General features: G+C 46.4%; 1 protein-coding gene across 1 annotated transcript in view; it reads right to left on the bottom strand.

The window, feature by feature from the left end:
* Nucleotides 1–13,590, bottom strand: part of tonsl (tonsoku-like, DNA repair protein) — a 29,533-nt gene extending 15,943 nt beyond the window's left edge. The window contains exons 1-18 of the mRNA XM_029713989.1: nt 13,197–13,590; nt 12,789–12,884; nt 12,130–12,272; nt 11,651–11,834; nt 9,772–9,901; nt 7,568–7,739; nt 7,147–7,261; nt 6,805–6,953; nt 6,391–6,543; nt 6,106–6,231; nt 5,669–5,867; nt 5,408–5,454; nt 5,182–5,271; nt 5,019–5,091; nt 1,695–1,858; nt 1,432–1,555; nt 735–955; nt 68–545 (exon numbers count right to left, since the gene is read on the bottom strand). Of these exons, the coding sequence (XP_029569849.1) occupies nt 68–545; nt 735–955; nt 1,432–1,555; nt 1,695–1,858; nt 5,019–5,091; nt 5,182–5,271; nt 5,408–5,454; nt 5,669–5,867; nt 6,106–6,231; nt 6,391–6,543; nt 6,805–6,953; nt 7,147–7,261; nt 7,568–7,739; nt 9,772–9,901; nt 11,651–11,834; nt 12,130–12,272; nt 12,789–12,884; nt 13,197–13,221 (2,689 nt within the window). The 5' untranslated portion in view covers nt 13,222–13,590. The remainder of the gene's footprint in view (nt 1–67; nt 546–734; nt 956–1,431; nt 1,556–1,694; nt 1,859–5,018; nt 5,092–5,181; nt 5,272–5,407; nt 5,455–5,668; nt 5,868–6,105; nt 6,232–6,390; nt 6,544–6,804; nt 6,954–7,146; nt 7,262–7,567; nt 7,740–9,771; nt 9,902–11,650; nt 11,835–12,129; nt 12,273–12,788; nt 12,885–13,196) is intronic.

Below are 13,590 nucleotides of genomic sequence, written 5' to 3'. Positions count from 1 at the left end.
GGGCTGGGTGTGTGTGTGTGTGTGTGTGTGTGTGTGTGTGTGTGTAATCAGTGCAGCTGCTACACACCTCTGCTAGCCATTTCAGTCGTGGTTGAATGACAGTTCTGACTCCTGGCCCCTGATGACATCATATTCAAGTCCCGCCTTCCATTCTGCTCCTCCCCCACTCTCCTCTTCTTCTTCTTTGGCTGAACATTGCCCATGTCATTCTCCAGCCAATCATCTATCAGATATTCCTCCTCGGGAACGAGCGCTGGCCTGCTATTGGCCGACACTGCCGGTGTGCCGCTGAACTGTGGCAGGCTCTGGGAGAGAAGGCGGGTCTTGGCACTGCCTAGGCCGCGAATGGCACTGTGGTACTCCTCCCTGCCAAAGACAGAGGGTACCGCAGACTCTCTCGCTTCAGGAACAGAAGAGCTTGTTTCCTGGCTGAGGGGAACTTCCTGTGGAGCTGGGGCTGCTGGGAAACGTCGGCGTGGTTGGACAGGGCGCAGAGGGCTAACCGCGCCATCCAAGTCACTGTGGTCGGAGGAGCTGCTGTCATCCTGAGGAAGACAGAGATTATTTGTCAGTAGGAACAGTGTCTCACTTGCAAATCTGCTTCACAACAACTAACTTTATGAACGCTGCTCTTGACTGAGATTCTATGACAGTCGTAAAGTGCTGGGTCATTGAGAATTGGTTTCAAACCTATGACAGACATCTAATTTCCTATGTTGTAATTCAACTAGTACCCCAAAGAGGATGGAGGCCTCTGTCCCTCTATGTCGTTGTTGGGGCCTCGGTTTGGGGATAGGTGGTACTGTGCTCTCCTTGGGGCTCCTGGTTCTGGGCTGGCTGTTGGTGGACGAATGGCGCCCTCCGGTGGGGATCAGAGGCTCTGAGTTCTCTGCATCAAACAGCTGGCTGTCCTGCAGAGCATCAAATGTCTTGGGGGGTGCAGGAGCGGTGGGGACTGTGGTACAGAGAGTGTAGAAAAGTTAAGCGCACAGTAGAATAGTTAACGTCCTTACAGCAACAGGAATGTATAATGTGGGAGACGCCATATTTTCTGGACATTAATTAAGCCGATTTTAGGCCTCACAAACAGTGTGTGTAAGATGATGAATCCACATGTACGGAGTATATTTACACACAACAAACTAAATGTGACACATTGACCCCAACCCTGTTGTATATTCAATGTCATTTTAATTCTAGTCAATTCAGGAAGTACACTGAAATTCCAATTCTCTTTAATGCTTTTCAATGAGGAACATTTTGAATTTGGTTTACTTTCTGAATTGACTGGAATTTCAATGGAACTGACCCCAAACCCAGACATAAAGGCCTCATAACCACACAGTTTCATTATATAAACCACTCTACACTGTTCTAGCCTTGTTGTATTGCGTAGGCCTACACCCACCAGAGGAAGCACGTAGGCCTCACCTAACCCTGCTAGGGCCCTCCTCAGCAGTTCCTCTGTGCTGGACAGCTCATGTCTGGCCTCCTGGTCCAGCTCTCTTCTGTACATCCTCTGCCACAGACGCAGGCTGTCCAGGGGTGTCTCACCCTGAGGGGGACACAGACATACATGAGCCACTTGCACAAACGCGTACAGGTGCACGCACACACACACACACACACACAGTCCTCCAAAACACACACACACACACACACACACACACACACACACACCATCTTGTCCTGACCTTGGCATTGCAGACGGTGACTGAGGCCCCCCTCTCCACCAGTAATCTGGCAGCTTGAAAGTGTCCACAATTGAGGGCGTCGTGCAGGGGGGTGACCCCCTCACACAGTGACCCCCCCGGGTCGTTAATGTCAGCCCCCCTTTCTAGCAACAGAGCCACCACGTCTGAGAGAGAACAGAGAGGGAGAGAGAGAACAGAGAGAAGCAGATGAGGGTTAAAAATGCGGATTAAGTCCAGACCTGCCAACCCTGTCCAACTTTTTAGAGTACCAGACGCTCGCGGCAAAGTGGGGTTTCAACTCACGCGCCGAATTTGGGTTCTCTCCCCGCCGCGCGGTTTGTGAGTCTGATCGCAATTATAGAATTGTACCAAATGAAGTCTATAAAAAGGTTGGAGTACTTTCTTGACAGCATTCCATTTACACATATAGTAAAAGTCACTAACAATATGTAATTAGAAAGAACACACAAAGGGCCTTTATTCGTGGAGTAAAAAAATAAATAATATTAAACAAATAAAAGCTATTTGTTTAGGTACAAAATGTACAAACGTCTTATCCACGCTATTTTTTTTTAAACTATGACAAGAATAAAATGTTTGAAGAAGAGCATCAGTATCAAATAAACATGTTACCCATAATACAAAGGAAAAAGCTATGATAGGAAACAGTGGGTGAGAACAAATCTTCTGGAGACAGATTTGCCTGGTAGCTAGCAGATTTAGCCTTACGCAGCAGAGCATCAGGGTAGACTTCTCTGTGGCAAACAGTTCCCCTGGCAATCGTTGAAACCTACTCGGTAACGAGGGCACTCAGCATGTCTGTACTGAGGGAGGCTCTGTACTGGGTTTTGTTCTTGGAAACGCGACTGAGTATTCGTTCGCAGTCTGCATTGCTATGGAATATGACCAATATACCCAGCATCACAGCCGAAAGGTGGGAGTAGACCGGACTGCCCCCCCCTTCTCATTGTGCCGATTTCTCTCCAGGCCTGATCCGTACACATGTTGACCAGACTCTGCTCAAAGGTTGTTGCCTGATGGAGTCTAAACTCCTCTTCCACCAGATCAACAGAGGCTCCCCTCGGGAATAAATGCAGGGAAAGCGTGCCATGGAAAAAGTTGAGGGATGAGAACTTGGTCGTCTGCCTGTTGGCAATGTCAGCGACCACTGCATGCTGGAGGAGCACATCTTCAAAATGGAAATTTCATGTAGTCTACTGCAGAAGAAAATATATTTCTGACATCTGCATAGGTCTTCAGATCCAGCTTGCCTTGGCCCCCAAGTTTGTCACCTCTCAAAACAGGACCAATCACTATGGCCAGCTCACAAGTATTGGCTTTTTAGACACGGTTCCTAATCAACAGTAAACTGGCTACCGCAAAGGGACTCTGACCGCTGTTCAGCAGGCTACCGCAAAGGGACTCTGACCGCTGTTCAGTAGGCTACCGCAAAGGGAATCTGACCGCTGTTCAGTAGGCTACCGCAAAGGGAATCTGAACGCTGTTCAGTAGGCTACCGCAAAGGGAATCTGAACGCTGTCCAGTAGGCTACCGCAAAGGGAATCTGAACGCTGTTCAGTAGTCTACCGCAAAGGGAATCTGAACGCTGTTCAGTAGGCTACCGCAAAGGGAATCTGAACGCTGTCCAGTAGGCTACCGCAAAGGGAATCTGAACGCTGTCCAGTAGGCTACCGCAAAGGGAATCTGAACGCTGTTCAGTAGGCTACCGCAAAGGGAATCTGAACGCTGTTCAGTAGTCTACCGCAAAGGGAATCTGAACGCTGTTCAGTAGTCTACCGCAAAGGGAATCTGAACGCTGTTCAGTAGTCTACCGCAAAGGGAATCTGAACGCTGTTCAGTAGTCTACCGCAAAGGGAATCTGAACGCTGTTCAGTAGGCTACCGCAAAGGGAATCTGAACGCTGTTCAGTAGTCTACCGCAAAGGGAATCTGAACGCTGTTCAGTAGTCTACCGCAAAGGGAATCTGAACGCTGTTCAGTAGTCTACCGCAAAGGGAATCTGAACGCTGTTCAGTAGTCTACCGCAAAGGGACTCTGACCGCTGTTCAGTAGGCTACCGCAAAGGGAATCTGAACGCTGTCCAGTAGGCTACCGCAAAGGGACTCTGACCGCTGTTCAGTAGGCTACCGCAAAGGGAATCTGACCGCTGTTCAGTAGGCTACCGCAAAGGGAATCTGACCGCTGTTCAGTAGGCTACCGCAAAGGGAATCTGACCGCTGTTCAGTAGGCTACCGCAAAGGGAATCTGAACGCTGTCCAGTAGGCTACCGCAAAGGGAATCTGACCGCTGTTCATTAGGCTACCGCAAAGGGAATCTGACCGCTGTTCATTAGGCTACCGCAAAGGGAATCTGACCGCTGTTCAGTAGGCTACCGCAAAGGGACTCTGACCGCTGTTCAGTAGGCTACCGCAAAGGGAATCTGACCGCTGTTCAGTAGGCTACCGCAAAGGGAATCTGACCGCTGTTCAGTAGGCTACCGCAAAGGGAATCTGAACGCTGTTCGCTAGAAGAGTCCGCTGTTTCAGCCTATGTAAAGGTGCCAATTGAATTTCTTTGCAGCGCATCCATCATTTCAGATCTTTGAAATTGATAAAATCTCAAATCTCGTGCAAAGGCATTTTAGAAGCATTGCTTCTATAGCTAATACTCATTCATTCTTCATCGCGCCGTCTTCTAAACTCCCGACTCCATTTAATGCCAAGATGTTTAGATTTATTTTTTGATTATACTTTTGTAATGCTTTTTGTGCCGTGGATCACAGTTACAGTCTATCAGGTTGCGTGATCCTCGTAATGTTACGTGGAAAATACAACTAATGGAACGCAGAATTAAATCTATATCACACTCGCACAAATGAGACCGGTTATTTTTCATATTTGCGTTTCATTTCTTTCACTAGGAAATGTGAGTGAACTGCTGTCACTTTAGAGCCCACTGAATGTCCATCTTATGTTCGCTAACGTTAGCTTGAAACCATTAGGGTTCAGCTTCCCACAACACACGGAGTCCAAAAGGGATTTGTCCATGTGTTTACGTACAGCTGATAGTCGGCAAACTCAGCATCACAACAAACAGGGGGTAGCTACGTCGAATAATGATGTGTTAATCTCCATGTCCGTTGACACAAACTCCTTACTGGGTGTTGCAGCTCGAGAATCGGGATGTTAGATTTACTCAGTGGATTTATTTTTTATTAAAATGTAAAAAGAAAATGTTAAAAAATTTGCAAAATATATATATTTTTTTTGTATTATTTTTTAAAAAAATCAGGCCCTATTCATTTCTGCATACTTTGAACTGTTACCTGTGTGTCCGTGGTTGCTGGCCTCGTGGAGAGGAGTCCAGCCACAGTAGTCCCTGGGGTTGACAGGATGACCCTGAGACACAGACATACTGGCTGAATACTACCATAGACAGTACCAATAGTCACAGAGAAGTAGTAGAACTATAAACCCAGCTCCACTCACCTGCTCCACCAGGTACTGGACCTGCTTCAGGTTCCCATCTATGCAGGCTCTGTGGAGAGACGTCTCCCCCTTCTCATTCCTCTTGTTCCACTGAAATCGAGGCAGACAGACATGAGTCTCTGCTTCTTTCGGTAACTTGAATGCAGACTGCTTACACAAGTTAAAAACATTTTTTTATCCCAGACAAATCAAAAACAAAGCCGTCATTGACAAATTTGACACTTACCCGACCCGGCTTTCTCCTGCCGCTACAGACCGTCTTGTCATCGTCCTCTACGGAGAGACAAGAGAAAGACACTCAGACAATTAGCCAGATTAAAAATAATCTGCGTAAGCAGTGCCAATTTTCATTGCTTTATTCAGCAACATCCTGTATGCTAAACTAAATGACTGGATAGCTCAAACTGAGGTAAAAGGTGCTTATTCTGTCATATAACAGATGCCCGCAGAGGACAAACATAGCTGTGGAGACCATAGTTTCACTCACCAGAGTCTGAGAGCTGGATATCGCTGTCCTCCATGGGTTCACTGTTCTCCATTTCCTCTTCGTCCTCCCCTCCCTCGCTCCCCCCATCAGGACTCCAGCCCTCGGCGGCACACAGCTCCTCTAGCCTGGCCCGCGTGTCATCAGTCTGCGACGAGCCCTCGCGGCTCTGGGCAGCCAGCCACGTCTTCAGCACTCGCCTCTGATGAAGAGAGTGACAGGAAGGAGAGAGATCAAGAAAGATACAGGGGGGAAAAAAATATGAAGATGGAAAAGAAAAACACGTAAATAACTTGCGGTTTCTGCTGTCCGGTTGAATAAAATATTTGATCTATACAGGCCTAGTGCTTTTCATTTCACTGAAAAAACAAAACAAAAAAAACAATTAGCATATTTCTATGGTGAGCCCAATCAGAGTGGACCACGACAACCTACAGTACCTGTAGTTTGGGTTGGCCAGCCCTCTGTGCACAGCGCAGGGCAGTGTCGTAGCTACAGTCCACATCCTCCACGGTCCTCCCACTCTCCTCCTGGGCTGCTGCGATGTTCAGCCACGTGTTACACTCCTGACACACACAAAAATGACGCGAGCATAGATTAAAAGAAACACAGCCAACGCTGATAAGATAGCATGCACCAAAGGAAACTTTTCCATATGACAAGCCCAGACTAAGAAATCCAGCCCCAGGCCTGAGTCCCAGGCCTGAGTCCCAGGCAGGTCGTACCTCTTTGGGGTTGCCCTGTCTGAGGGCCAGCTCCTGTCTGTAATGCTCCACAGCCTTGTCATGCTGCCTGATGTCTGCGTAGGTGGCCGCCAGGGACACGTGAATGACGGCCAGCTCCCGAGCAGGCTTCCCCAACGCCTCCGCACTGGATAGCTACCGAACAGCGGCAACAGACAAGTGTCACGTCATAGGATAGGTCAAGGTTATACAATAAATACATGGATTGTTGACGCAGCTCACGACACACAAGACTGACGGGTATAGATGGGGCGGGAGTGGGGATAGGGAACGTTTGGATGGACGTGTACTCATCCAGGCAAGTGATTTAAATAGTTCCAACTTTACGAAACAGGAAGTGAAAATGGACACCGGAAGTGGTGACTGCGTGGGGCTAAGTGAGTGTGATGTTTTCACCTGCATACGGTAGGCGTCCAGGGCTTTGCGGTAGCATCCCACTTTACAGTAGAGGTCCCCCAGCTGCTCCGCCAGTCCCACAGCCTCCTGGGAACGCCCCTCGTCACCCAGCTCCCCCGCTGCTTCCTCCAGCTGACTGCCCCGAATCGCTACGGCAACCACACACACAGAGAGAGAGTTCAAAGTTGCTGCAAGAGTAAGAAAAACCATTGAATCTATGAAAATGACATTTTCCCCCAGACACAGACAGAAAGCCCAGTCCAGGTTGACATGTGTGGCCCAGCCCCACTCTCTCCATCTCAGTGGTTTTAAGAGTAACAAACAAACAAGCCTCTCTCTCACCTTGTTTGAAGGCCTTCTTCACAGCCTCCCTGTCCACAGCCTGCTGGGAGCCCAGAGAAAAGGCCTTCTTCAGGGAACGCCTGGCTGCCACAAAGTCCCCCAGAGACAGCTGCACCTACACACACACGTAACAGAGGTGGTTGAGTGACCACCCTCACGTGACCACTTGAGAAACCCTGCTTAAGATCTGAAGAGTTGCATTGCGAGTCAATACCCAGGCTTTTTAATGGGCAGGTGGAGACCCAGGTTCGAACCCTGTCACATGCTCAACTGCACAGCCAAATGCGCGCACACACACACAAGCTTATACTGTTAATGGGAAGTCAGTTATAACATAAAACTGTAATGCTTTATAACTGACTGAATTAGTGTGTTCGTTTAAAATGAAAAATCGAACACCGTGAGAATTTCCACTCCTTACCTTGCCGATGGAGTAGAAGCACTCGCTCTCGCTGAACTGGTCTTTGATCTTGCGGGCACACTCCTTGGCCTGCTCCAGACTGCGCAGGGCATTGGAGTGGTGCCCGTTGCGGAAGTAGATGTTGCCCAGGTTGACGTTGGCACGGTACAAATCCTCCAGGAGCTGGTTCTTCCTATACAGACAAGGCAGAGGGACACCAACTCACTTCATGGTAAGATATTAGGAAAGGTATTATCTACTACTACTACTGTACAAGGATGCCATGGCTTGAACCGTACTCTAGGTCCTAGTTCAAAGTGTATTAGGCCTAGCTATATATACTGCTCAAAAAAATAAAGGGAACACTTAAACAACACAATGTAACTCCAAGTCAATCACACTTCTGTGAAATCAAACTGTCCACTTAGGAAGCAACACTGATTGACAATAAATTTCACATGCTGTTGTGCAAATGGAATAGACAACAGGTGGAAATTATAGGCAATAAGCAAGACACTCCCAATAAAGGAGTGGTTCTGCAGGTGAAGACCACAGACCACTTCTCAGTTCCTATGCTTCCTGGCTGATGTTTTGGTCACTTTTGAATGCTGGCGGTGCTTTCACTCTAGTGGTAGCATGAGACGGAGTCTACAACCCACACAAGTGGCTCAGGTAGTGCAGCTCATCCAGGATGGCACATCAATGCGAGCTGTGGCAAGAAGGTTTGCTGTGTCTGTCAGCGTAGTGTCCAGAGCATGGAGGCGCTACCAGGAGACAGGCCAGTACATCAGGAGACGTGGAGGAGGCCGTAGGAGGGCAACAACCCAGCAGCAGGACCGCTACCTCCGCCTTTGTGCAAGGAGGAGCAGGAGGAGCACTGCCAGAGCCCTGCAAAATGACCTCCAGCAGGCCACAAATGTGCATGTGTCTGCTCAAACGGTCAGAAACAGACTCCATGAGGGTGGTATGAGGGCCCGACGTCCACAGGTGGGGGTTGTGCTTACAGCCCAACACCGTGCAGGACGTTTGGCATTTGCCAGAGAACACCAAGATTGGCAAATTCGCCACTGGCGCCCTGTGCTCTTCACAGATGAAAGCAGGTTCACACTGAGCACATGTGACAGACGTGACAGAGTCTGGAGACGCTGTGGAGAACGTTCTGCTGCCTGCAACATCCTCCAGCATGACCGGTTTGGCGGTGGGTCAGTCATGGTGTGGGGTGGCATTTCTTTGGGGGGCCGCACAGCCCTCCATGTGCTCGCCAGAGGTAGCCTGACTGCCATTAGGTACCGAGATGAGATCCTCAGACCCCTTGTGAGACCATATGCTGGTGTGGCTGGCCCTGGGTTCCTCCTAATGCAAGACAATGCTAGACCTCATGTGGCTGGAGTGTGTCAGCAGTTCCTGCAAGAGGAAGGCATTGACGCTATGGACTGGCCCGCCCGTTCCCCAGACCTGAATCCAATTGAGCACATCTGGGACATCATGTCTCGCTCCTTCCACCAACGCCACGTTGCACCACAGACTGTCCAGGAGTTGGCGGATGCTTTAGTCCAGGTCTGGGAGGAGATCCCTCAACAGGCCATCCGCCACCTCATCAGGAGCATGCCAAGGCGTTGTAGGGAGGTCATACAGGCACGTGGAGGCCACACACACTACTGAGCCTCATTTTGACTTGTTTTAAGGACATTACATCAAAGTTGGATCAGCCTGTAGTGTGGTTTTCCACTTTAATTTTGAGTGTGACTCCAAATCCAGACCTCCATGGGTTGATAAATTGGATTTCCATGGATTATTTTTGTGTGATTTTGTTGTCAGCACATTCAACTATGTAAAGAAAAAAGTATTTAATAAGATTATTTCTTTCATTCAGATCTAGGATGTGTTGTTTAAGTGTTCCCTTTATTTTTTTGAGCAGTGTATATTTATAGAGTGTGGCATTGTATTGCGCTGTACTTCATGTTCTGCCTGCTATTAAATGTGTGGCACTGCATTGCAGGTGTATCTGTAGTCTAGCCGATGCCTTTGAACAGCAAGCGTTGGTGTCATGGTGTGCTAACTGTGTTACCATTGGCAGACCAGGGCCCGCATCCACAAAGCGTCTCAGAGTAGGAGTGCCGATCTAGGATCAGAATCCCACCTGTCCGTACGATCGTATCAATTATGATGTGAAAGGCCAAACGGATCCTCCGTGGATACGGGCCCAGGTTGAGGTGAGCTCTTACTCAGCAATGTAGACGCTGAGGCGGATGTATTCACTGCATTGCTTGGGCTCCCCCAGGTGGTCACACACCAGCCCGAGGTTGAGGTACAGGCGAGCCCTCATCTCACTCAGCTCCAGAGCAGCCACTGTTCCTGAGGGGGAGAGGAGATGAAGCTAAAGACGGAAAACCCTTTGGCTTACCTCATGAATAGGCCCAGGGGTTTATCCTGATCAGATCAAGTGGTCAGGAAAAACTCTGGGCCCCAAATATGCCCCAAAATGTGACTTTTCTGTTCACACATTTATTTGCCTCACTTGGATTCACATATATAAAAGCCATCCCACAAACACACAGTACCAGTCAAGTTTGGACACACCTACTCATTCAAGGTTTATTTATTTTTTTACTATTTTCTACATTGTAGAATAATAGTGAAGACATCAAAACTATGAAGTAACACATACAGAATCAGGTAGCAACCAATAAAGTGTTAAATCAAAATATATATTTGAGATTTGAGATTGTTCAAAGTAGCCACCCTTTGCCTTGATGACAGCTTTGCACACTCTTGGCATTCTCTCAACCATCTTCATGGGGTAGTGACCTGGAATGCATTTCAGTTAACAGGTGTGCCTTGTTAAAAGTTCATTTGTGGAATTTCTTTCCTTCTTAATGTGTTTGAGCCAATCAGTTGTGTTGTGACAAGGTAGGGGGGGTATACAGAAGATAGCCCTACTTGGTAAAAGACCAAGTCCATATTATGGCAAGAACAGCTCAAATAAGCAAAGAGAAACGACAGTCCATTATTTTAAGACCATCAGGCATTACGATAAAACTGGCTCTCATGAGGACCGCCACAGGAAAGGAAGACCCAGAGTCACCTCTGCTGCAGAGGATATGTTCATTAGAGTTACCAGCCTCTGATTGCAGCCCAAATAAATGCTTCACAGAGTTCAAATAAAAGACATCTCAACATCAACTGTTCAGAGACTGTGTGAATCAAGCCTTCATGGTTGAATTGCTGCAAAGAAACCACTAAAAGGACACCAATAAGAAGAAGAGACTTGCTTGGGCCAAGAAACACAAGCAATGGACATTAGACCGGTGAAAATCTGTCCTTTGGTCTGATGCGTCCAAATTTGAGATTTTTGGTTCAACCGCTGTGTCTTTGTGAGACAGAGTAGGTGAACGTATGATCTCCACATGTGTGGTTCCCACCGTGAAGCATGGAGGTGGTGGTGTGATGGTGCTTTGCTGGTGACAGCATCTGCGATTTATTTAGAATTCAAGGCACACTTAACCAGCAGGGCTACCACAGCATTCTGCAGCAATACTCCATCCCATCTGGTTAGCGCTTAGTGGGACGATCACTTGTTTTTCAAAAGGACAATGACCCAAAACACACCTCCAGGCTGTGTAAGGGCTATTTGACCAAGAAGGAAAGTGATGGAGTGCTGCATCAGATGACCTGGCCTCCACAATCAACCGACCTCAACCCAATTGAGATGATTTGGGATGAGTTGGACTGCATAGTGAAGGAAAAGCAGCCAACAAGTGCTCAGCATATGTGGGAACTCCTTCAAGACTGTTGGAAAGGCATTACTCATTGAAGCTGGTTGAGAGAATGCCAAGAGCGTGCAAAGCTGTCATCAAGGCAAAGGGCGGCTACTTCGAAGAATCTCAAATATATTTTGATTTATTTAACACTTGGTGACTACATGATTCCATGTGTTATTTTATAATTTTGATGTATTCACTATTATTCTACAATGTAGAAAATAGTAAAAATAAAGAAAACCCTTTTTATAAGTGAGGACTGGCAAAATGTTCTCAATTCTCAAAATTTGTGTTGGTTTACTATTCTTGTGGTACTCACAAGTATAGCAAAACGTGTACACACCTTCCAGTTTTTTGTCCACAATAGACATGCTTTTTATAAAGGCATCTTGCGCCTGCTTCAAGCTGTCCCTCGATTGGTCTGACTCGTAGCGGAAGAGGAAGGTCCTTCCAATGGTGGCCAGTGCCCTTTGTTCCTCTGCATGATCATTGACGGAGCGAGCCAGATCGAGATGACATCTCTGGTGCTGAATCCAAATACACACTCTTAATTAATATACTCTGTATGATTGGCAACAAGTGAAATGGTGGGGATACTCTCGTAATAGGTGGTTAGTACAGAATCTGATTGTATTAAAAATTTTGCCTGTTCTTGTTGTGCCTTTCAGGCTGCATAGTTAGTCTCAAAAATGTATCCAAATGTGTAGCACAAGCCCAATCTGAAGTTCCAGTCCTGCAGACAGTTGGCATCCCAAGTAATGTGCCCATCTGAAACAAAAGCAGGTAGAGGATCAGAGAGTAAAGCTTGAGCTGTTCACTCACCTTCAAAGCCGCCTCAATGTTCCCCATCTCCGCATAACACTCCCCAATCTTGCGATTGGCCACTGCACGTCCAATGACGTCATGCATTGCCGTGGAAATTTGCAATTCCTGCCGATGTTCCTCAATGGCAGCTCCATAATCACCTGATAGGAAACAAAGTGCAGAATCGTAGAGATGAATCAAGGAAAAAAACATGATGATTAAATGATTCCTCATGAAACCCAGACAAAAAAAAGAACATGACTTGGGGGATTTTCTCGAAATGTAATGCATAGAATAGTGGGAGGATTGTTGACATATGCTTTTAGAAACAAATGTCAAATATAATTGAGAAAGAATTACTCAAAATTGTTGAATGTATGAGACTCCATGTTTCATCTGTAGATGCTACAAATCAAAAATTGGTGTCATATGAAGCTTAACGCTTGCTCTGTAATTGGGAGTAGTAAATCATAAATATGCCAACTTTCCTAAAAGCATAACTGAGAAATAATTTTAATACCAACATATGTCAAGAATCCTTCCTCCAAAAGGACTACTCTATGGATTTGTAAAAATACCAAAATTCATGGTCTTTTTATGTCCGAGTTTCATAAAGAATAGATATGACTAAATTGACACTTTCTCTATGCAATACAGTAAAAAGATGACCACATTACCATTTCGTGACAGCACCTCTCCCAGTTGATTGCACAGACTGGCCTCTTCTTTCAGATTATTATTGCTCTGAGCTTTACTCTTAGCTTTCTGTAGCTCTGTGGGTAAAAATATGAAAATACATTGTGTGTGTGTAATATATATATATATATATATATATATATATATATATATATATATATATATTACACACACACACACACAAATGACTGAATACCTTGGTATGAGTTATGTTTGGTCAACAATAGTCTCGAGTTGCCATACCTTCAACATCACGTCAACAGCAACCAGGCAATCATGATATATATAAAAAAGTTTTGGCAAATTCAGCTAACAGGCAATGCAGCTTTTGGCAACTAGCTAGCTAGTACTCATCGTTACATGATCGGAGTAAAAGGTGAGCAACTTACGTTTTATCTCCCGGGCAGTGTTCATCTTGTCCCGTTTGAAAGCGTACGTTAGGCAGAACAGACTAAATAAATCGAAGATCTGCAAGCTAGCTAGCTATCATTGACAGAGTAAGCTACTAACGTTACACGGATTACTAGCTAAATTAGCTGGCTAACTAGGAGTGATTGTGAAGAAACTAACGTCAGCTACCGCTTTTATTGTTCTGTCTGCTATTAGACTTTACTGCCTACCTCATTATACGACTTCTACACTCACATTTCTCTTGATCATGATCCATAGTTCCTATATAATCCGATTATTAACGTTAATCCGTTTTTGTAGCTAAAATCATTTGTTGTCGTCTCAATACCTTTCCATAAAGTCCCGCCAATGTTTATTCTTCTTCGGGATTGG

Source organism: Salmo trutta, chromosome 25 (genome assembly GCF_901001165.1).
Source record: "Salmo trutta chromosome 25, fSalTru1.1, whole genome shotgun sequence".
In the NCBI taxonomy this organism is placed as follows: Eukaryota; Metazoa; Chordata; class Actinopteri; order Salmoniformes; family Salmonidae; genus Salmo; species Salmo trutta.
Note: the sequence above shows the minus strand (reverse complement) of the source record. Positions and strands in the feature narration are given on the sequence as shown.